This window comes from Chionomys nivalis, chromosome 10 (genome assembly GCF_950005125.1).
Source record: "Chionomys nivalis chromosome 10, mChiNiv1.1, whole genome shotgun sequence".
In the NCBI taxonomy this organism is placed as follows: domain Eukaryota; kingdom Metazoa; phylum Chordata; class Mammalia; order Rodentia; family Cricetidae; genus Chionomys; species Chionomys nivalis.
The window spans coordinates 54,166,378-54,191,185 of NC_080095.1; the positions used below are offsets into that span (position 1 = coordinate 54,166,378).

The 24,808-nt window shown below is 40.4% G+C and overlaps 1 protein-coding gene across 1 annotated transcript in view; it reads left to right on the forward strand.

Annotated features, from left to right (window-relative positions):
* The window catches only part of Map4k5 (mitogen-activated protein kinase kinase kinase kinase 5), an 89,720-nt gene that overhangs the window by 33,240 nt on the left and 31,672 nt on the right, over window positions 1–24,808 (forward strand). Inside the window, exons 5-13 of the mRNA XM_057782219.1 lie at window positions 181–236; window positions 5,020–5,067; window positions 5,154–5,196; window positions 5,920–5,992; window positions 12,204–12,335; window positions 14,804–14,866; window positions 16,567–16,648; window positions 17,477–17,593; window positions 19,855–19,933. Of these exons, the coding sequence (XP_057638202.1) occupies window positions 181–236; window positions 5,020–5,067; window positions 5,154–5,196; window positions 5,920–5,992; window positions 12,204–12,335; window positions 14,804–14,866; window positions 16,567–16,648; window positions 17,477–17,593; window positions 19,855–19,933 (693 nt within the window). The remainder of the gene's footprint in view (window positions 1–180; window positions 237–5,019; window positions 5,068–5,153; window positions 5,197–5,919; window positions 5,993–12,203; window positions 12,336–14,803; window positions 14,867–16,566; window positions 16,649–17,476; window positions 17,594–19,854; window positions 19,934–24,808) is intronic.

Consider the following 24,808-nt stretch of genomic DNA (forward strand, 5'->3'; position numbering starts at 1 on the left):
TCAAAATAGACTTTAAATACTCAGTGCTTCATTCCTTACACAGATGCTGTTTGCTTTGTAGTCAGAGGAGGAGTCACCCAGTGACACAAGCAGAAGTTGTACGCTGCTTCATTGTTTTGCAGCTAGACAGTTTAACATTAGCATCCAGTGACAATGAGTTTTTTTGTTCTTTCTTTCTAGTTACTGGACCATTATCTGAATTACAAATAGCCTATGTATGCAGAGAGACGTTGCAGGTAATGTATTTGCTTAAGTAGCTAGAGAGGCAGCAGTTTCATACTTATTAATTGTGAATGATGGTTTGCCCAAAATCTAAAGAGCTATAATAATAATAATAATAATAATAATAATAATAATATCCCAGTCCAGTTTCCATGTTTTAATTTTGTAAAGCTACTAACTTTTCCATGAATGATGTACAAGAATTTATTCAAACAGCCATTGAGAAGCTCAATGATCGCATTTATTTTATTTTATTTTTTGATACTGATGGTCATCTGTGGTAGTGGACTTCAGTGGCATGGGTTGCTACCAAATAAGGAAAATTATACCTATGAATTGCTTACCCTGAGTGAGTCTGTGGACCTGTCAGTTAATGACTTGTTTAACCTTCACCCCAAACTTTATGGCTGTGAACAGAATGCTCCCACAGAAGTATGGTGGCTTCTGCCATATCTTACTTCTGTGTGTCATTAATCCAGGTCATTGCTAGCAGAACTCGCTTTCCTAAGTTTCATTAACAAATTAGAAGCATGCCTTTGCGAAAAGTAAAATAAAGCATGCCTCTGCTTACTTCAGAGCCTGTGAGAGCTTTAATACCATAAAGTGTGTCTGCACTAGAGGCAGAGCACCTGTGACATTCTACATTTGATTTCAGTCTCTGAAAGATGACTCATTGCAAAAATTAGTGATCATGTTGTTCATCTCCTTTAAGACATTTAAATGAGGCGTGGAGGTTAAATGGAAATAATGGAGGGGGTTATGGCTGATAGTTGTTCAGTGGGGCTTCTCTTCAGAGGCTTTCTAGATTGTGTAGTTTGTTTAGAAGTGAAATTGATTTCTGCATGTACATGCAGTTGTTATTTTAAAATGAACGTAAATTGATGACGTCCAAGAAAACTTGTCATCAGTTTATAAAGTGCATAGCTTTGTGCTCCAGGATGTACTATTCTCAGTATACTGTGAGATAAATGCAAGTAAATTCCCCTTGTATGTGAGACCATCCTTAGTACCTAAGGGATTGTTTCCAGGACCTCCAAGAATACTAGCATCTATAGCTTCAAGTCTTTCACATAAAAGGACGTAATATTTATGGGTAGCCTGTGCACATGTTCCTGTGTACTTGAGATCCCCTGTGGATCACTTACAATAACTGCTGTACCGTAGATGTTGTGTGAGTCATTGCCACATTGCTGTTCAGGAGTAACAACAAAGAAGCTTTTATGTATATTTTTTCTCAAATATTTTCAATCTTTGTTTGTTTTTGATCTGTGTATATAAGTAGGAGGAATGACTAGGAACAAATTTCCACAATATATACCTAATAGAAATATATTGTTAATAAAATGCAAACCTAATCATAAGCTGATATCAAAGAATAACTAACAAATTAGTTTTAGTTTCTGAAGGTCTTCATTTCTTTAAGCAACAGATAGAGTGCTAAATAATAGAGAAAGAACTATGAGGTGGATTTATAGTCAGGCCGGGTGACTGGCTTCAGCCTTCCACGGTTCTGGCTCCCTTGGCGTGAAACAAGGCTTTACAAGCAATGACCTCTGAAATCTACTCCATTTTAAAGTTCTGTTAAGCTACTCGACTTCTGCATTTGGTCAGGATGGAGTAACAGAGAGTAGTGGTTACCTTAGCTCCCCAGACAGTACACGGATCAGTGGTTTTCACAAAATGATCCAGGAGGTCATCACAGGAAGTCTTGAGGAGTAGTAAACAAGCAAGGAAAGCTTGTTGTCCGTGAAGGTGTGGGCATGTGTCCAGACCATGGGAGAGCCCACGATGAGAGCAGGGAGACAAGGCCGCTAAAATGTCCAGATCAGGATACTGCAGAGTATTGGAGGGTTTTCTTTTAGTCCAAAAATACACAATATTCAAAGTACTGTATGATATTGGTCATCTAAGGATTATTGGGCATGGAAAAACCATCGTAAGAAGGAAAGAAATCAATGAAGCTACCCCAAAGCTGTGCAGACGCTGTGCTGGCCAGAGTAGAGCAGAAGTTCCGACATCAGTGAGAACTGGGCCTGCCAGTCGAGAACATTCAGCACGCTCTGAAGTCAGGAAACAGGAAAATCACACCAGTTCCTCCTGTTATGGTGACCCCAACCATAAAATTATTTTGTTGCTACTCATAGCTATAATTTTGCTATTGATGTGAATCATAATGTAAATATCTGAGGTACAGGATATCTGCTATGTAGCCCCAAAGGGGCCACGCCCCATATGCTGAGAACCACTGACTTGGAAGAAAAGATACAACATGTACAAAAAAAACCAAGCAGAGGATGTTGGGATGCCGACAGGTATTCGTGGGAACAGTGGGACGAGGAAAGAAATGTGAGTCGAGAATTCAGTACCTGAGGAAATAAAGACTAAAGATAGTGAGACATTACTTGTCTCACCGTACCTGTGACAGGCAGAAGGAAGGGAGGAGGGCCCTCCGATGGCTCACAGTTGCAGAAAGTGCAGTCAGTCATGGCGCGGAAAGCACAGTGGCACTGGGAGCTTGCAGCATGGCTCCTGCACATCTTGGCAGATCAGGAAGCCGAGAGCTTGGGCCAGAACCTCAGGAGGATACGACCTTCAAGGTCCCAGTATCTCGCTTTGACTGGGTAGTCTCAGTGTCTCAAAGAACCAGTTGTTCATACAAATGATCACATGAGGGACATCTCATCAGATGCAAACCATAACAAAATGTCTTCAGGTTTGTAAAAGGTCCCGGTGGGGCCATCCATTCAGAATGCAGGAAAATTCTCTGTGCAAAATTAAAATATATTTGTGCTCAAAGAAGTGACTACTATGTTGTTATCCATGGTAACCGTGTAGATAAATATATTTTTAAAAATGTAAAAAAATAGTTTATATTGAAAAGATTTTACAACAGAGCTAATTGTTGTATTATAACAGCTATATCATGTCTAAGTAAAATAAGTGATGATAGTTTCATGTGGATCAAGAGTCAGAAGGCAGGGGCCAGAGAGATAGCCCAGTGGTTAAGAGCACTGTTGCTCTTTAAGAGGACCTCCAGCACCCACCTGGTAGCTCAGAACTGTCTAGACTCCAGCTCCAAGTCATTTGGTACCCTCACACAAACATACATGCAGGCAAAACACAAATGCACATAAAATAAAAATAAATCACTTTTAAAAAGAATGGGAAGGTGGAGAGATACAAGATTTGAAATTCCACAAATCACTTAAAGGCAGTTATGCCATAAAACATACAGCAACATACACAAAAGCTATTTAAATAAGTTCCCAAGGTAATCCAACAAGATGTAAAAGCAGATACTATATAAAAAGTGTATGGTCCTAGAAAGTCGTGTTCATTTACAGTAAATGACCCTGAATAAACTTTAGAGAAAGCTGCATGGTCAGCAGGAACATTTAGTGAAATCCAGCACTTATTCCCAATAACTTTCTGAGCATACAGAAAGACAAATACTGCATGTTTCGCTTTTGTATGTGGGCCCCAGCTTCTGGTCTTTATATATGTGTTTATGTGGGTATGGCCTCTAAAGAGACCAGGAAACTGGGAAGGAACCCTGAGAGTGAAGGGCTTGGGGAGGAGAACATTGTACATATGAAGGTAAAATGGAAGAGTGGGGAGGGGTGGCAGGAAACAGGAAAGAGAGGAGCCCAGCCAACACTCAAAATGTAGGAAAAGCTGGAAGGAAAATGGCTGCTTTGGAAGTTGACTTAAAAAAATAAAATGTAAACATCCAGGCATGGCACATTTGAAAGGAATTTGGTTAACTCAATGCAGAGTATTTATGAAAATGCTGTGGTCATGTCTTCCTTTCTCCTGATACAACAAGACAAAGATGTCCACTCCAGCCTTGTAGTCCAGGCTTCTCATAGTGTGAAAAGAAAAAAGAATGAAATAAAAAGGAATCTAGTTTTGAAAATAGCAAGCAGAGCTCTTCATTCCCAAGGCTGCATAATCATTACCATTGAAAACGGGAGGGAGGCTACAGGAGCCACTAGAGCAAACAAGTTAGCTGAACCAGCACTGGCACGCCTCTGGTGGCTTTTCAAAAGTCAAGTGCATTTCAGAATTAGGAATTAAAGTTTAATGAGAAAACTACGTACAGTAGCATAAGGGATGTGACATTCTCATGGAATACATACAGCAGAAGAACATAGACACTTGTGTGCTAAAACCACACAATAGCTGAGAGAATTAAAGGCCTAACTGAGCAGATAACTGTGCTGTTCCATGGGGTAGGAGCTTAGTGCTCAGAAGGTATCGGTTCTCCCCAGACAGAACCCCAATTCCAGTTGAACCCTTTTTTGTTGTTAAAGAAATTAGCAAGCCTGTCAGGCATGGTGGCCCACGTCTATGATCTCAGCGAGGATCCTGGTGCAGGAGAATCCTGAGTTTGAGGCCAGTCTAGCTTACATACCGACCTGTCTGTCCGGGGTTGTGGGAGCAGCAGTGAAACTGACCAGCTGATTCTGGAACCCCGTGGAAAGGCGAAGCAGGAAGAATAGCCGGATAGCTTTGGGACCTGGTGTAGGGACACGCAGTGCTGATGGGATGCGAAGTTACAAAGAGCACAGCAGGAGAACTCTTTGGGGCGTGATCGCACGTTCTTTGTCTTAATTGTGACGTTGCTGCTTTGGTAAAACATTTCCAATTTTACCGGAAAGTGAGTTACATTACAATCCCGTTAACTAGTAAAAGAACCCCTTACCCCCTGGAAAAGGCTGTCTGGTTTTTCTTATTCCATAATTGAGGTAGACATTTGATACTGTCTTGCTAATGCATATTCTTTTTTACCTTCAGGGTCTTGCCTATTTGCATACTAAAGGCAAAATGCATAGAGATATCAAAGTAAGTTCATCTAATATATTTACATTGCTGAGCTTTGAAAGAAATTTTATGATGCTAGTTTAATAGTGTTTGTGCTTTTGTTTTAGGGTGCAAATATCTTATTAACAGACCATGGTGATGTAAAATTAGGTATGTTATTTTGAATTCTTAAATTTTTTACCAAAAATATTAAATAATATTTAAGTTTGAATAGGTTTAATTTATATATATATAATCATAATGATCACTCCCTATGATATACTGATTTTATTCCTGAAGGAGTAAAATTCTACTCAAGGAAATTAATCTTATACATAAAAAACCCATATTCATAAAGCTATTAATCATATTACTTATGGTAGAAAAATATAAGCCCGTGAAATATTTTTCATCATGTCATTAATATTAATGGAAATATGAGTAAATCTGATTTATTAAATGGCAAAAATGAACTAAATAATGTATTTAATTTTTATTACCATGTTTAACAACAACTATAAAATTTTATATACATAGAAAAAATTTCTAAAAAGTAGCAACAAATTAATAACCTTCTACTGTTTTAGGATTAAAGGAATTCAGGTGTATGCTTTGTATGTTTTCCCATGTTTTCAGTTTTGTCACTTTTTCCCCAAGTTAATTTCAGTGTACTTGTAATTAAAATAATTTAATGAAGTATAGTTTTAATTCTAGTAAAATTTCGGCAAATTTTCTTTTAAATCGAGTATGTTATGAACTGATCTGGTACTAAATTTATACACATTAATACGTAAAATATTGATGACTGTGCCAATGTGAAATGCTGGTTGTATTTAAAAAAAAATTTTTTTAAAAGGCCCTACCCAATTTTCTGCTGTGTTTTTTCCCTTGCAGCTGATTTTGGTGTGGCTGCAAAAATAACAGCGACCATTGCGAAGAGAAAGTCTTTCATCGGCACCCCTTACTGGTAAGACTGTTGTGACTGTCCTTCTAATTTCGCTTCTTTACAGTTTGTGCTCAGCCTTAATCCTTTACTACAAGCAATCATCAAAGGCCAAGAGCCTTGCATGCTCCATGATGCTTTCCTAACATTGATTGTGTTAGGGGCTTAGGTTCTTATAGCATCCAGCTCTCCCCATGGCAAAGCCCTACATAGAGTGGAGTTTTCAAAAGAAAGACTTCTAGTACCTTTCCAATTTTCTGTTTAGTCAAGGACTAAAACCCACACATCCTACACTAGTGTCCAGCAGCCCCACATGAACAAGTATCCTACTTGTGACTATCACAGTCATCTCTCTGAAACACTGCCTTCCTTGTTGACAAATAGTTGAGGTTAATGGAAGACCTCATAGTAAATGCTAGTGTGAGCTTTGGCATGTGGACCATGCCTGTAATCTCAGCATTAGGGAGGCTGAGGCAAGAGGATTACTGTGAATTTGCAGGTAACGTAAGCTTTAGTGTGAGACCCTGACTCAAAATAAAAAAGAAATAACAAAATCCCTTAGTATTTAAAATGGTGTGGTGAATGCTATAGCAGGTGGCATTCAGAGTTTGTGTTATGAGTTGGGTTTGTCAATATATGGTGTTTGGATAATTTATTATTTTGAAAATAATTTAAAGTGCCAAAATAAACTGTATATGAGGGCTGAAGAGATGGCTCGGTGATTAAGAGCACTGGCTGCTCTTTCAGAGAAAAGTATGAAAGTAAAAACCAGGCTCGGCATGGTGGCACATGCTCATGGAAGGCAGAGGCAGGCTCTGAGAGTTTGAGGCCAGTGTGCACTACTAGTAAGTCCCAAGCCAGCCAGGATTACACAGTGAGACCCTGTCCAAAAAAAAAAAAAAAAAAGTAAAAACGAATGAGTTATAGGTTGGAGATGTAGCTCATTTGGTGGGGTAATTCCCCAGTGTTGCATGGTCTCCAACACCACATAAGCTGGGGGTGGAGGCACACTTTTTTTTGTGCTTGAAAGTGCAGGAAAATCAGAAATTTAAGGTCATCCTCAGCTAAAAGCAAGTTTGAGATCAACCTAGGAATTTGAGACCGTATCTTAGAAAAAAGGAAGGCAGGGGACAGCAGAGAAAGGAAAAGATGTGAGTTTTTGTTGGCGCCAAACTTTAAAGGAAAAGATCGCTCCCATCACTGACACTTTAAAGCTTTATCTACCAACAGCAGTTATAATAACACCTAACAAATCATAAAATATGGAAAATGTTTCCCTCGGTAAGCTCATAAGTGGCTTTCTTTTCAGTCAGATTGGAAATACTTGGAACCAGTAAGTGCACTCCCCATGCCTAAGTCTATCACCGTGTTGGGAGAGTGGCCTGGCTCTGCGGCTTTGAGGAACCTCTGAGTGGTGTGTGTGTCTAGTCTCGGTGCTTTTGCTGTTGGTAATCTATCAGAGGCCCATGCATATCTGTATGCAAAGTGCTTTCTCAGAATAATTTAAGAAAGATAATGTGGCTCGAATAAGCTAAGGGAGTGTCACTTGTCAGTTCTGGGTATGAAAAGCGATGCTGTTGAAGGTGAGTTGTTAGCAACACCTCAGAGTGGACAGAATTTAGGAATCAAGGCCAGAATTAGCATGTGTGGTGGAATACTCTTAGGAAAGATAGTGTGTCTCTAAGTAAAGCGTGGATGGAAATATGTGAGACAGTAGCTGTATTTGATGGAGGTCAAAACTTGTTTTCTTCCATGATTTTTCTATATTCATAATTTTCTTCAGTTAACACCACTTTTAATAACAGAAAAAAAACCTAATTGGTATTATTTAAATAAAAGTTAAATGGAAACATAGTCAGGTCAGTATCTATGGAAGCTCCAAGATCTTCTGTGACTGTCCTCCATTGTAAACACTTCTGCAACTACTTGAGCTGCATGGACCGCATCCCAGGAAAGCCTACTACCACCTCTGGCGGCCTCCTGTTACCTCCTATGGCAGCCTTTGTCACCTCCTATGGCAGCCTCCTATCACCTCCTATGGCGGCCTCTGTCACCTCCTATGGCGGCCTCTGTCACCTCCTATGGCAGCCTCTGTCACCTCATATGGCGGCCTCCTGTCATCTCATATGGCGGCCTCTGTCTCCTCCTATGACGGCCTCTGTCACCTCCTATGACGGCCTCTGTCTCCTCCTATGGCGGCCTCTGTCTCCTCCTATGGCGGCCTCTGTCTCCTCCTATGGCGGCCTCTGTCACCTCCTATGGCGGCCTCTGTCTCCTCCTATGGCGGCCTCTGTCACCTCCTATGGCAGCCTCTGTCACCTCCTATGGCAGGCAGCCTCTGTCACCTCCTATGGCGGCTGTCACCAACTATGGTGACTTTCTGTCACAAACTATGGTGGCTTTCTGAGTTAGGAAGCAGGACAGTCAGTCAGGCTGATGTAGTCGGAGACTGTTTGATCCCAGCTGCCCAGACCCAAAATAATCACACAGAAACTATATTAGTTGTAATACCGTTTGACCAATAGCCTAAACATATTTCTAGCTAGCTTTTACATCTTAAATTAACCCATATCTATTATTTTATATTTTACCACAAGACTCCACTGGTAAGGTTCTGGCTCGTGGCTTGCATCTTTCTCCTTGAGGGGCTACATAATGTCTCCCTGACTCCACCTTCTTTCCTCCTCTATTTCTGCTTAGAATTCCTGCCTTGCCCTATTCTGTGCTGTCATGGGGCCCAAAGCAACTTCTTTATTAACCAATGGTAATAAAGCATATTCACAGCATACAGAGGGGAATCCCACATCAGACTGCTGTTCCAGTGAGCTACAGTCTCACTCCAGCAGATGGAGGAATTGAAATGTATTTGCTGTTTCTGGGCACCAGCTCTGTCCCTTCTGAGACTCAAGCTGGCCTTTAGTCATCTGACTCAATGGTATTCTTTTGTTCTCCTTTATCCTGTGCCCACGACAGTGTCTGTAGCTCTTGCATACAGTACATACATTTCCGTGTTAGCGTTCTAATGTTCGCATTTCGAATGGCTGGTAGTGTAGCTCAGCAGCAGAGCTCTTAGTGACTACTCGGGCCCTGGGTTCAGTCTCTGGCACAGCGAGAAAGTGAAGAGAGTTTAGTGTAAATATTTATGTCTTCACTTTAGAACGCATGTACTGTATTCCACATTTAAGTTGAGATATCATACGCATCTCAACAAAGGTAGATTGTAATGTTTTATGCATTTAAAAGCAATAGTAACTTGTGGATATTCAATATAACTATAAATTAATAAATTTGAAAATGAAAATAAAAAGAGAGTGTTTCTCCTGGACAGTGTCACCTCCCCCTTATGACCTTGGATGCTATTTGAGATGTTTCTTGGGGGGGGGGGTTGGATATTGAGAAATGATCCTTTGTGTAGCTCAGGCTGCCCCATCTCAAGATAACTCCTGTTTCAGCCTCCCAGGGCCTGTAGTTACACGTGTCTGCTGCCATACCCTGAATTTCCCGCCATCCCAAAGCTCCTCCGATTCCTGACGTCACCTCTTCTCACGCTGGGTTTTATGTTGGTGTGAGTTTTATATTGTTGCCTCCATAATTAAGTCAGTGGGTCCACATCATTTTCACAAGTAAATTCCTGTATAAAAGTAAGTTGTTCACTTCTAGCCCCTAGCTTCACAGTCTGTTTTCCATGTAGTGGTTCTCAACCTCGGGTCTCAGCACCCTTTAGAGTTACACATCAGATATCCTGCATATCGGATATTACATTGTAATTCATAACAGTAGTAAATTACAGTTCTGACAAAGCAGCAAAATAATTGTACAGTTTGGGATTGTCACAGCATGAGTAACTGTATTAAAGGGTCACAACGTTTGGAAGGCTGAGAACTGCTTCTCTAAGCCCTCAGTTGTGAGGGTTTTTTTTTTTTTCCCATTCAGATCAGACTTATACTTTTGTAAAATAAAGATTAGTGATGTGTTTAGACAAGAGAGTACTTGTTACCATATGTGCCCCAAGTCCCAACAGTGACAAGCCATGTATGGCCCTTCTCAAGGTAAGATTCACAGGGTGTCTGCTGTCTCTTCTTTCTCCAGTCGTTGCTTGCCCTCCATATCTTCCTGCATTTGCCGAGTTTCCTTGGAAATGTGTAGACTCCTCACGTCTGCTTCCTCGTAGCTCATTCTCCAAGTCCCACCTCCTTTGGGAACTTTTCTTTGACCAGCACAAGGTGTTTGGTAGTCTGACGATTTCACCAGCACTGACTAAAGCAACGGGTATTCAGAATAGGAAGTTGAGATTTTTAAATAGTGAATTTTACTTATTTTTTATTTTTAGAGTTATTTTTTTATTATGTTTGGGTATTTTGCCTGTATATATGTATGTTCACCACATGCGTGCCCACAGAGGCCTAAAAGGATCAAATCCCCTGGAGCTGGAGTTATGGGTGTTTGTGAGCCACCATGTGTGTGCTAGGAACTGAACCAAGGTTTTTGGCAAAAGTAACCAGTGTTTCTTAACACTGAGCCATTTCTCTAGCCCCCAAATAATGAGTTTTAGAAATGGGGTGAGGAGCCGGATGGTAAGGTTCTTCTTCCCTCTCTTTCTGTCCTGCTTGTTCATCTCGGCCGCCCTACTAGCTTACATTGAAATAATCACACAGAAATTGTATTTGTTAAAACACTGCTTGGATCAGTTCCACTGTCACAGTGGGTGGGTGCACCCCTCGTGGTCCTGATTTCCTTGCTCATGTTCTCCCTCCTTCTGCTCCTCATTTGGACCTTAAGAGCTCAGACGGTTGATCCAAATTGGGTCTCTGTCTCTCTCTCGATCCATCGCCAGATGAAAGTTCCTGTGCCATTCTCCTTGGCCTCTCGTCAGCTCTCATTGTCCACCACATTAAGAGAGTCTGGTTTTATCCCATGTTTTTTTCAGTAGCAGTCCAGCTGGCCTTGGTGAGCTCCCAATAGATCGGCCCCCCTGTCTCAGTGGTTGGGTGCACCCCTCATGGTCCTGACTTCCTTGTTCATGTTCTCTCTCCTTCTGCTCCTCATTATAACCTTGGGAGCTCAGTCCGGTGCTCCAGTGTGGGTCTCTGTCTCTATCTCCATCCATCGCTAGATGAAGGTTCTATGGCGATATGCAAGATATTCATCAGTATGATTGTAGGATAGGTTCATTTCAGGTTCCCTATCCTCAGGTGCCCCAATGAGCTAACTGGGGACATTGCCCTGGGCTTCTGGTAGCCATTCCAGGTTCAAGTCTCTTGCCAACCCTTAGGTGGCTCCCTTAACTAAGTGGAACTGATCTATTGGGAGCTCTCCAAGGCCAGCTGGACTGGGACTGAATAAGCATGGGTTGAAACTGGACTCTCTGAACAAGGCGGACAATGAAGGCTGATGAGAAGCCAAGGACAATGGCACTAGGTTTCGATCCTAATACATGAACTGGCTTTGTGGGAGCGGAGCCTGTTTGGATGCTCACCTTCCTGGACCTAGATAGAAGTGGGAGGACCTTGGTCTTCATGTAGAGCAGGGAATTTGGACTGCTCTTCAGTATCGAGAGGGAGGGGGAGTGGACTAGGGGGAGGAGAAGTGGAGTGGGGATAGGGGGAGGGGAACAGGGGGAGGGGGCAATATGTGGGAGGAGGGGGAGGGAAATGGGAAACGGGGAGCAGTTGGAAATTTTAAGTAAAAAAGAATAAAAAAAAAATTAACAAAAAAAAAAAAGATAACTTGGGCTTTAAACTGTTGGAATTTTTTTTAAGCACTAGGGCTTTTAAAAATTATAGTGTTTTATATTGTGATGTAACTTGAAATCTTACGGCTAAGCAAGAAAATAAAGGTTATAGTTTAAAAAAAAAAAAAAAAAAAAAAACACTGCTTGGCCTGTTAGCTCTAGTTTCTTATTGGCTAATTCTTACGTCTTAATTTAACCCATTTCTATTAATCTGTATATCTCCACGTGGTAGTGACTTACTGGGAGAGATTTTAACCAGTGTCCATCTCAGGTGGAGGATCCATGGCTTCTCCTGACTCTGCTTTCTTCCTCCCAAAATTCAGTTCTGTCTTCTCTGCCTACCTAAGTTCTGCCCTATTAGGCCAAGGCAGTTTCTTTATTCATTAACCAATACAAACAACATATAGAAAGAAGGACCTCCTACACCATGTGAGTATATCAAAAAGTAGTGTGTTCTGTGTCATTTCTAAAAGTGAAAGTGCTGTGCTCACTGATTCCCTCTAGGATGGCCCCAGAAGTTGCAGCGGTGGAAAAGAATGGCGGCTACAACCAACTCTGTGATATCTGGGCAGTCGGGATAACAGCCATTGAACTTGGAGAGCTTCAGCCGCCTATGTTTGATCTTCATCCAATGAGGTGTTCTCATTAGTTACAACACTTTATGGAGATAAAATACTGATTCCTCTGCATTATAAGCTTGTTTTCAAATGTGTCACAATAGTAAAAGTACTATAAGGGACTCAGATGTAATGTCATATAACCTGCTCAGGGGTGAACACACATGCACACACTCTGCACATACACGCAGAGGCAAACCCTCTTTCTTTCTCTCTCCTAAACCAACAGAACAGTAGAGTGGGTGTCTGTCTTGTTTAAAATTTTTTCATTATGCAATTTGCCCCAATAATCAAACTAGGAGGTACCAGTTATTGTTGTCTTTTTTAGTCTTCATTTTAATTTCTCCATCAGTTCATCTTGTTTCTCTTTTGACCTATATGAATTTATAAGTAAATGATAGAAAACGCTGTTATATTCTCTTACTTTAATTTCATTTACTTTGTTGAAGGAATAATGAAGTATCTAGGCTTAGTGTAATAGTTGTTTATGCTTTAAGATGGATTCTCTTTTAGAAAAAGAAAATGAACACTCATGAAAAGATTTATATATATCTATATTGAAGGAAAGGATATATTGAGCTAAACTTTAAACAACGAAAACATCACTAAAATGGTGGAAATGTCCTCCTAATACATGATTAGCCACAGATTAGTATATACTACATTGGGAGCTATTCAAAGACTGTGCAAGCTTAGTGTCTCAGATACTGTTTTGCTGTGAAGAGACACCATAACCAAAGCAACCCTTATAAAAGAAAGCTTTTAATGGGGGGCTTGCAGTTTTGGGGGGGGCATGGCAGCAGGTATGGTGCCAGAGCAGTCGATCAGAGTTTACATCTTGATCCACAGGCAGCAGACAGAGCTACTGGGCCTGACAGGGACAAAGGCCGCTCCGCTCCTCCTCCTAAGGCCACAGTTCCTAGCCCTTTCCAGATAAGGGTTAACTGTGCAAATATGCAAGCGTATGGGGTCATTTTTATTCAAGCAACCACAAATAGTTTACAAACAAGTACCAGCTACTAAAGAACCACATGGGACACTAAGGCCTACAGAGTGAACGAAAATCCACCATAGACTAGAGTGATACTCATCTTTGTCAGCATGGCTTTGTACACACTGGACATGAGCCAGTCTAGAAGACAACTCCGTCTGTGCTTCATAGGTGGTAACACTAGGAAATCATACATGGGAAATCTGAGTTTGGCCCAGGCCCCACATAGTGGAAAGAGGGAACCAACTCCCACAAGTTGTTCTCAGTCACGCTCCTGTCACATGAAATAAGTACATGTAAAAGTAAAAAAAGACCTTAAAGGGAAAAAATGCTAAGAGTTATCCATTTGTGATTAACTGGGCTGATAAATCTAAGTATCTTTGTACACTATTAAGCAAGTTATTTAGCAGTTGGCCCAGCTGTTTGTTTGTTTGAACCTGGTTAGTAGTGAAAACAGCAAAAATAATATAATATTACCTAATAATATAAGCATTTGGATAAAAGCCTTTTTAAAAGATATATATATACATACATATATAATATGTTCAATAGTAAGAACATGGCTTTCTCCCCACTTTCAGTTTTTTATTAAAGTACTTCATTTTTATAAAGAGAATGTCTTTGCTATGTTCAGTAAAAAGATTGGGATTTCTTTGTAGCAAATGCTGAAATATAACACTTTTTTTTTTTTTTTTTTTTTTGTGGTTTTTCGAGACAGGGTTTCTCTGTGGTTTTGGAGCCTGTCCTGGAACTAGCTCTGTAAACCAGGCTGGTCTCGAACTCACAGAGATCCGCCTGCCTCTGCCTCCCGAGTGCTGGGATTAAAGGCGTGCGCCACCACCGCCCGGCTGAAATATAACATTTTAAAAATTCTTTAAGTCCTCTTTATAGAAAAATAGATTGAAGGTGAATTCATAGAATTCATAGAATTGTAGGCAGCTTGTGGATAGACAGTATGAGAATTTATTGTCCAAATAAAGGAAGCATCAGGAAATGATATAATTTGCCAAAATAATTGTAGATGCCAGCCTTTGTTTAAACCTATAAGTTAATGCTAAAATAACTTGTCATTGCTGTATTACAAACTTAAAGAAGATTATATAAATATGCCTACATTGTGATATTAGTTATGTCAATAATTTGTGGTAATGAAACTTTGACATTTTATGGCTTTGTCTTATGAATAAGGGCTTGTTTGACATTTAAAGATCTCTTTTAAAGCTAGTAGGAATATTCCATAACCTATCTAAAATACAGACAAGCTAAGGAGTGTGGGCACAGCTCAGTAGAAGTGCTGGTGTGGCTTGTGCCACACCCAGGATATGACCCCCAGTGTCATCAGAAAACAAAGTATGCAGCATCCCTGTCCTGAGCAGTGTCCTCAGTACCCTCCCATGAGGTCGTCCTGTACAAATTTGTAACAGTATTCATTCTGACTGTCAAGTACAATGATGAAAGTATCTTAATATTGCCCTTAACTGAAATTTTTATTTCAGGGCTCTCTTCTTAATGTCAAAAAGTAATTTTCAGCCTCCAAAACTAAAGGACAAAACAAAATGGTGAGTTAAAGATTACAGAGCCTTAGAGAATTTAGCAGTCAGTTCCCTTGTGTTATAGAGGATAAAACTCACGCAGGGCTGCATGGCTGCGCATCTGTGAGAGTGGGTGAGGAGCTCACCCAGGGCTGCACTGCTGTGCGTCTGTAGCAGCTTACCCAGGGCTGCATGGTTGTGTGTCTGAGGATGCGTGAGGAGCTGAGTTTATTTCCCAGTCATCCCTGCTGACTTTTCTAACGTGCTGGTGTCCTGAGTAAAGACAGTGTGGTAAGGGAAGGGGTTTGAAATGAATATGTGAAGAAAAAATTCACTTTTATTGCCTTGTATTTTTTATATCCTTTAATTACATATTGTCTTTCCTGGACTGTGGTATTTGAAAAATTTCCCAGATACTATGATGATGCTTAAAATTAATTCTTCTGGTTTTGTTCTTCCTTCCGTATGCTCGAAGGAGCTACTTCTTATTTTCATCTCCATCTCCTCTTTCTTTTACAACTATCATTATAGCTCATAAGTATTAGATGGTAAAAATCGAAAATTTTGGTGATAGAAATTGATAAGCATATAAAATAAACCAGCAAATAAAAATGTCTAATATCACACTCATAGTTCTTGTATAGGTATGTGGATGCCTAGAAGGCCTGTGAGCTTCCAAATGTACATGTCCATTTATTTTTCTGATGAAACAGTCTGTATTGTGAGATTTCAGACTCTAGTCTCCCCTCCCCCAGTAGACTCTGACCTGAGTTATGTATCATAACCTGTGTGGGTGCAGTTGTAGTCAGGAGCATCCTAGGTGATGGCAGGAGTGAAAGGCAGGTCACCCTGTGGTGACCTCTAGTACTTGGTGCTCTAGTCATTGACCTGGAAGGCTTTGTGACAAGAATGCCTTAATAATCCAGAACAGCAAATAGTATGTATCAGCATTAAATTCATGCTCAGATTCCAGAGATGTGGCTGGCATTAGAGGTCCCCTACGGTCCCTCAGACTGTGTTCTCCAGTGGCTCTCACAAACCGCCATGGGCAAAGCAGTGATTGCATTGCTCTTGATGAGATGTGCTGTGTGTTGTCTTTGCTGGTTACTATGGCAACTTCCTTAGTTCTTTAGCCATTCTCCCCTAGGGGAATCTTAACAGTGGCAGAAAGAAACCTGTTTGTCATTAGCAATGAAAATAGGATTCTCCCTGCTTCATCAATGCAGATAGCAGGGAAATCCTTTCAGTTGCTAAAATCATTCATTTTCCTTTGCCCTTTCCTTATGAATTTCAAAAATTCTTTTAGAACTTAAATTGTCTCATAATAGTCTCTCTACCCTCCATGTAATCTAACTTTTAGCATAGAAAAAATATTTTAATGCTCCATAAATTAGGCAATAAGAAAAGAACATAGGCTTTTAACAGCACCTGGAATGATTAAGTTCTAATCATCATCTGCCCACTTCTGATCTGTAGTGCGATGTTTGGAGCTTGTCTAATACTTTTGCTGTTCAACTGCATATTACTTAAAAGGCAAAATGTCTACACTTGTGTCCAAGGAACATGCTGTGTTTTGTGTTTAGTTTTTTAACCTGTATAGAATTAAAAGGTCTGAGGGGGGAAACGCTGTTTCTCACTTTCTAACTGTTCCTTTGTTAGCTTTATATAGTAATAGCAGAAAACTCATACTAGTGAAATATTTTTATGCTCTCTCTCTTTATTTGAAGGTCATCGACATTCCATAATTTTGTCAAAATAGCGCTAACTAAGAACCCTAAGAAAAGACCAACTGCTGAAAGGCTTCTGACTGTAAGTCATTGGGTCACAGAGGGTTACTCAGTCATGTAGGAACGAGATGGGTCACTAAAGGAAAGCATATGTTGTAAAAATGTTAATCTGTTGAGCAAGGATCAGCAAACTTTCTATAAAGGATCAGATGCTAAGTATTTCTACCTTTGTGGACTGTACAGTTTCCGTCAGATTGGTCACAATTCTTCACTTCTGCTATTGTAACCTAGAGAGTGTACATACATGGTATAGTCTTAACCAGGAAGACCTTATTTACCAAAGTAGGCAGTGCACCAGATTTTGCCCTGAGACTACAGTTTGATGACCTCAGCCTCAGAAAATTCTCCAAAATACTATCATCTAAAATTGATTGCTTTTCTTAATTTATTATGCAAATTTATAATGTGCTTTACATGTATATGTAAAATACCTTTGTATGAGAAATGAATGAGTACAACAACCTAAGAAGCTTTAGCGGAATGCATGCAAATATACAAGAAACATGCCTTTTTTATTGTTGTGAAACATCCCACAGTATTCGTTTGCATACCAGTATATATAAATGAGCACATCACTTAGCTGTCTAAATTTTACAGCCCAACATGGATTAAACTACTTGACATAGAGAAATGGTTCCCATCTAATCTCCTAGCACAAGTGTTTGAGTTATGTATGGTCATAGGCTCACTGATTGATGTCCCCGCTGCTGCCTTCTCCTTGACTCCATGCAGGCGCCATGATTACCTTGTCTTACAAGTTACTGACTTAAGAATCACAAATAGCATTCTTTTTATAAGCCGTAGAGGTGAAGGCACATCTGTGACATTTGTCTGTTCGGCTCTCACTCAGCACACCTTTGTTGGGCAGTCGGGTCTGTCTCGGGCCCTGGCAGTTGAGCTGTTGGACAAGGTGAACAACCCAGACCACCATGCGCACTACACGGAAGGAGACGACGACGACTTCGAGGTGGGTGCTTCAGAACTTCCTGGGATTTCTGATGGCTTTAGCGTGTGTTCTGTTATTTCAGTTGCCTTTTTTTTGTCTTTATGGGCAAGGTATCACGCAATCCCTGTTGGCCTGGAGCTCAGTGTGTAGACCAAGCTAACCTTGAGTGCTCGGCAGTCCTCCTCCTGTGTCGACCTCCCAAGTGCTGGGGTTGCTGGTGTGAGCCACCACACCCAGTTGGGAATTTATTTTCTAATTTACATCTTCAATTTAGTTAAAATGGGTTTAGCTACAAAAATTATTAACTGTATGAACTATACATACATTTACTTAATTATACCTGCTAAGGGTTTTCCTCATCCTGTTCTCATTCTGAGATCTTTGATTGGCTGAGGTTTAGATGAGGTTATTCTGCTCCAACCCCTACACACATGCCTGGAGATCCAGAGGGGCCTCCTCTCCAGATCTCAGCCCCTGTAGAGTAGACAGAGATGGCATCTGTTTCCTAGGAAATAATGACTTTAAGAATGCTACTTTAGAACATAATGAAAAGGTTTAGGCACATGTGCACAAATTTTTCATAAAGACTCTTCAGATATTCTCGCAGTCATTTTTTAACTTTTCTACTTATGTATATTAAGAAAATACAGATAATTTTAAAGGAGTAAGTTGAAATCCTCAGTAGGAAAAGAAACTCTTTCCATTATTTTTTATCAGTAGTTTCTTATATAATTACATGTAAGTATTCTATTATTGTGCATGCTTTCTGAAAATATTGTAGGATTATTTTGAGTTTACCATATATAGTAGTGCAACATGTAAATCAGGAATGGGGAACTTGCTGCTCATTGGTGTCACCATTGTTTCTGTTGGAAGTGCTTAACAAATGTAATCCTTATAGAATCTTTAAAAGATAATGTTTGTTCTCTCAATGCTTCACATATATTATAATCTAGTTCTGTATTTTTATTTGATGTTAAATTGTCTTGAATTGCAAGCATTAAATAAACCAGCCATACACAGATTCCCTACACATACACGTATTTAGATCATTATTTGCAGACTTAAGATTAGTAAAGCTTTGAGCTGGCAAGCTATCTGATTGGGTAAAGGTACTTACTACAAAGCTTAATAACCTACGAGCTGAGTTTGATTCCAGATACTCACATAGTGAATGAGAAAACTGACTCTCACAAGTCCTGGATCTCTACAGGTGCACATGTATTCATTCTCCCCTTAAAGCTGTCTCTGGTGCTGCCAATCCCTTGCAGTAAAATCTCCACACACTTCTTTCTGCTCAAAAATAAAAACTGAGAGCCATCATCTGACATTTGGGGTTTTGTGTCCACACAGTTCCCTCATCTTTCCTGATATCAGCACCCTCAAGTTGTTACCAGGCTCCACTTCCTGCAGGTGTTACATTCTCACATCACGTGGTCATAGTCTGTGTCTGCTGCATGTCCCCATCACGTGGTCATAGTCTGTGTCTGCTGCGTCTCCACATCACGTGGTCATAGTCTGTGCTGCATTTCCCCATCACGTGGTCATAGTCTGTGTCTGCTGCGTCTCCACATCACGTGGTCATAGTCTGTGTCTGCTGCGTCTCCACATCACGTGGTCATAGTCTGTGTCTGCTGCATCTCCCCATCACGTGGTCATAGTCTGTGTCTGCTGCGTCTCCCCATCACCTGGTCATAGTCTGTGTCTGCTGCGTCTCCACATCACGTGGTCATAGTCTGTGTCTGCTGCGTCTCCACATCACGTGGTCATAGTCTGTGTCTGCTGCGTCTCCACATACTGTACAGCCAATGCCTGCTGGACTTCAGGCCCCAGCAGAGCTGTGGAGATCCCTTGTCCAGGTTTTAACAGAAAATTTTTTTTTAACTAAATGACACTGACCATTGATTAATTTTGTATATGTCTATGTCCTTTGTCTGAGACTAAACTCTTTGAGACCAAGGTTTTTTTTTTCTTTTTTTTAATTAATTTATTTATTTATTAAAGATTTCTGCCTTCTTCCCGCCACCACCTCCCAATTCCCTCCCCCTCCCGAGACCAAGGTTTGTGTCTGACTGAATCCCTTCCATGTTTTCACAGTGTAAACATGGAATAAGCGAACAAGCGTTTAAGACATCTGAGTGTTCGTTGTACTTTTATTGTTTTTCTTAGAAGAAATGTTTTAGTAGATAATCATATTTGTCAGCAAGCAATCGTTTAAAAAAGAAAAATTTAACCTTTTATTTGTTGTTAGAATTTTTAACGTGTTGTGCTTATATTCACAGCCCCATGCAGTCATTCGTCACACCATCAGATCTACAAACAGGAATTCCAGAGCTGAGCGGACAGCTTCGGAAATCAACTGTATGTGTATGCTGTGTGTTTTTCATTGGTGGTCTTGGAGGGTTGATTTGGATTTCTTTATATTTTCTGAGGGATTATATTATCTTAGTCTAATTGAGGCCTGCATACTTTAACACTCCAGAATATATTAGAAATATATTCTAGTTTTATTGTACTTCTATTGCTCATTGTTTTTAAATAGTTTTTAATTATAAAAATAAATTGTAGGAAATTTACAAGAATTAAAAAATAGAAAGTTTGCATTGCACATATTACATAACCTACAGCCATCCCATTTTTCTCTGACTTATTGCTTTGCCGTGAATATTTCATGTGGCTCAAGTTACACTTTGACATGCGAGAGAAGCGGTCTGTGTTTGCTGGCGCTGGCTTTGCAGCTGCACACTTACATTGCCGGCTGAGTCATGTCCGTTTCATGCCATAGGAGATAGTCTTCTGTTATTGGGCGTTTGGTGCGTTTTCAGTATTTTAGGTCAATATGAAGATGACTCTTCACAAATATTTAAAACGGAATTCTGATATTTTTATTTAGTCAGTTAGTCATAATTCTGATATTTTTATTTAGTCAGTTAATCATAAGCAGTCAGACATTTTATGTCAGCCACCTTTGTCACTTCAGCTGTATTTAAAAAACAAGTTTTGGATTTGGGTTTTCTGACTTATATTTGTGTTGTTTCAAGAAATTAAAGTAGTTCATAATAAAATGAGATACATGACTAGCAATACAAATATATTTTAACCATAGTGAATGAGATAATTCACTAAGTATTTGAACCAATTAGAATTTTTACAGAGAAGTATTAAATAGCTGTTTGCATTTTATTTTATTTCATTTTTGGGGAGGTGACTGTATTGCCCAGGCCAGCTTCAAATTCACAGTAACTTTTCTTCCTCAGTTGCCAAGGGTCCTGAGACTTTAGGTTGAACCAGCACACCTGTCTTAAAAAGTATTCCTAGCTCTTTAAAAGAATGTCTTCCCTTGTCCATTGCTCAGCAGGACTTGTCATAGATAAGCCAGTAGTAGAGACTCGGTGTCTCTGTTAGTGCTAGTGCCCAGCTTGCTGTTGTCTTTCTAAAATTAGTTAATTATTTATTATGTACCTACAGAGTCATCTTGCCAGAGCCTTGTTGTTTCTTGTAACAACAACAAAAAAAATTAATTCTGAGGGCCCCAGATAACCAAAGATAACCTCCTTTGGCAAAGCAGTATTTACTATGTTTAGCTATAAAATGTTCTCTTAATGTAATCTAATTTGTCTTTTCTTTATAGCCTTTGCATTTTATGTTACATTCTTTTTTTCTTTTCCTTTTTTCTTGTTTTTTTTTTTTTTTGTTTTCCGAGACAGGGTTTCTCCCCCACCCTCCCCTCCATCCAGAGAATTGATGTTCTGATTCCCGTCACATAGGCTCCGTCACATAGGCTCCGTTTTAACTGACCTTGAGTTTTAGACAAGTGGGTTGGCACAGTGGACCCTTTTCTTTAACTCAACTGTATCTGTGAGAGTCATTCTCACCATCATGTAGGAATACATGGTAGTGGAATATTCCATTTATGAGTATATTATATTACAACTCACCCATTATTTTGTTGACTTTGTTTTGGGCTATTATGATCATTCTATGTATTCTTACTATATATTTTTAGTGGATATTAATAATTTTTGAACCTGGCTGTTGATTAGCACAGTATCTGAGGTAAACAAAGGAAGAAAGAGTTGCTTTGGCTCATGGTCTCTAGAGTTCCAGTCCGCGGTCACTTGGCCCTTTTGCTTCTGGACCTATAGTGAGGCAGAACAGTATAATCAAGGTTCATCGTGGAGGAGCTGTTCACCTCATGGAATGAGACATCAGAGGAGTAAGATGAGCTGGCCAGAGACAATATGTGGCCCCCAAGGAGCCAGTCCCTTCAGCTACGCCCCACCTTTAACTCTCTGTCATCTCCCTGTAGCCTTTCTGTTGATGAACCCATCATTGAATTAATCCATCTTAGGGTCACAGCTCTCATGAGCCAGTCACTTCCCCAAAGCCCATCAGCTAACAACCAGCCTTAGCACCTAGATTTTCATGGGCATGTCACATCAAAACCATAACATAGCAAATGTTAGACTCACCAGGGATAAAAAAAAATTAGTCCAACAAAGTCACATTTGTTAATTCTTTGCAGTGGTATAAAATGCACCACAAAAACGATGTGGCATCCTAACCATCAAGAAGAAGCATGTGGGTAGGCAGAGTTCAGGGGAAGTTAAACCAGTGACTCAAAGTGAAGACATGTATGGGAAAGGGTGAGCGCCAGGTCTGTTCTGAGAGTGGCCTCTGAAGCTTCCCATAGCTGAGCTCTCCTTTAGAAGTGCCTGCATTTGAAGCTCTGTCTGGCCTGGATTTGAGTCAGTGACTTAGATCTTCCAGACATAACGCGATGATTCATTGTAATGCACATGATTTCACACAGGCAGGTCCCTGGCAGCCTGGTTTAAAGGGCGGTGTCTCAGTGGGAAAGCAGCATAGCTCAGAGAGAGTGCCTGTCCCATGAAACGTGACACACGCAGGATAGCCTTGGGAGAAATTACCTCCCTCCCGGCCTTTGCATTTGGATTTGTGTTTGTCCTCCCTGGCTGATGAGTGCCAGGAAGGATTTTTCTTCCTCTCTCCCTGGCCAGGATATAGGCACATGGTCACTGTGGCACATAGTCTCAGAATTCACAAGGTTGAGACAGGAGGGTGACAAGTGTTCGGAGCCAGCCAGGATTGCATGGTGAAACTCTTGCTTTTAAAAAAAGGGCAAGTCAGTGAAAGTTTTAAACAAGCTGAGGAGACTCCTACAGAGTCATCAGTTCCACAGCCCAAAGTGTTGTGTTTTGTTTCCTTTGCCGAATGACGGGGAAGCCTGTTAAACTTCCTCATTGACCGAAACACCGAGCATCCAGTGCATCTGGAAATGCTGCCCCCAGCCCCAGTTTCTACATCCATCACAGGCACATGGCCAGGACACACCTAGTATACAGTTTTATGCCAATTGGACTCAGTTCTCTTCTTGTCTGACAGGGCTCGTTAGATTTTGTAGGTCCATGAATCCATGGTTTTAATCCTTTGGCTGCTGTCTCTATGAAATGTCCGCCGTGTCTCCCCTCTGCTTCTGAGACATCTACACACAAGAGGCACTTTGTTCTTGTGTCCATTCTGCTATTAAGCCATTAAGTGAGTTTTATTTTAGGTACAGTATTTTCCACATATAAACTTTAGTCATATTCAGATTACACATGTACATATATGTGCATATTTAGAAATGTAATTCTGTTTCTGTGCTGAGATTGTCTTCTTGAAAGTCTCAAGCATGGTTGTGGTAAGCGTTTAAAGTTGCTGTCTGCTGATTGCCCGGATGGTCTGAGTCTCTCTTCTTCAGCCGCCTGTGGTTCATGTGTCCAGCTTCACCTCTAGTGTTTTTGTTGGGTCTTGAACAATGTAAGGCCATATTTAGCATCTAAATCTTGTCCTCTCTCTTTGAAGACTTGATTACCTGGCAGCCAGGCTGACTCTTGAAGGCTGGCGTGTGCTCTCTAGGTCCCCTGGACAGAGCTCAGATGTCTGTCCTGACCCACAGCAATCCTATGCTCGCAGAGCTGTCTCCAGTTATATGCACACCTGCCTGTAACTCCAGTTCAGACACTCATGGGAACACCGTACACACCTGGAGGCAAAACATTCATACACAGAAACCTTCTTTCAAAAAAATGTGTAGGTTATATTAAATATTATTAATGAATAGAGGCTTTTGATTTAGAATGCTATTTTAATAGAGAACATATTTTATGGAATGTCTTCTTCTCATGCTGACAATTTTCAGCCAGACGTGGTTGTGCACACTTGTAATCCTACCCGGCACTGCGGAGTCTAAGGCAGGAGGAAGGTCCGGAGTGAGCAGCCAGCCCTAGTGTGCATAGTGAGCTCCAGGCCAGCCCGGGCTATATGGCAGGCCCTATCTTAAAAAATAAAATAAATTTTTAAAAAGAAAGGAGGAGGAGAAAAAAGTTATGTTTTAATCTTTTTTTTCTCCATATAACAAATTATGCTAGTGCTTTGTATTAGTCTTTATAGGTTTTATTTTGGGGGATAAATGCAACTACATCTTACCTGAAAGCCTTTTAACAATTAAGCTTGTATTTAGAAATCTTGTATGAGTGTAAATGTTGAAAACCTTTTGGGCGTTTATATTCACGTTCAGTTTTTAAGTATAGTGACTGTAAGTAGGTAATAAAGTGACTTTTCTCCATTCTAGAATAGTTCATCTAAAAGAAATTGCTCTTTGAATACTTGGAATAATTGTGAAAGTAGCCTGATGAGATCGAATGAAAAGCATGGCAGAGCCTGGCCGTAGATGATAAACACCGTCCTGTTATCTCACTTGTTCTCCTTAGACAATCTGTGCATAGCACGGCGAGATTTTCTCTGCCGTGAAGCTACTGCTGAACTTAACGCACCACCGTCTGCACCATGGAAACAGTCTTTGCCTTTGTCATCTACTTCCAATAGCTTGTTAACATTTTGTTTACACAAAAGTACTTTTTAAATTCCCTGATTTCAGCCAAGAATTAAGCATAGAAGCTAGGGGAAGTCCCAGATTGCTACTTTTTCTGGGTGAATATGAAGCTGTTTTAGAGAAGAAGTAGATTTCTCTCCTGTGCCTCTGCTCTTCCTCCCTCTCAGCAGCGTTCGTTCCCATTTCCTTTCTGAAATTAACCACTTAAGATGATGGCTGTGTGCATCCATATTTACACATGTTCTAGATGATAGCCATGTGCATCCATATTTACACACCTTTCTAGATGATGGCAGTGTGCATCCATATTTACACACCTGTTCTAGATGATGGCAGTG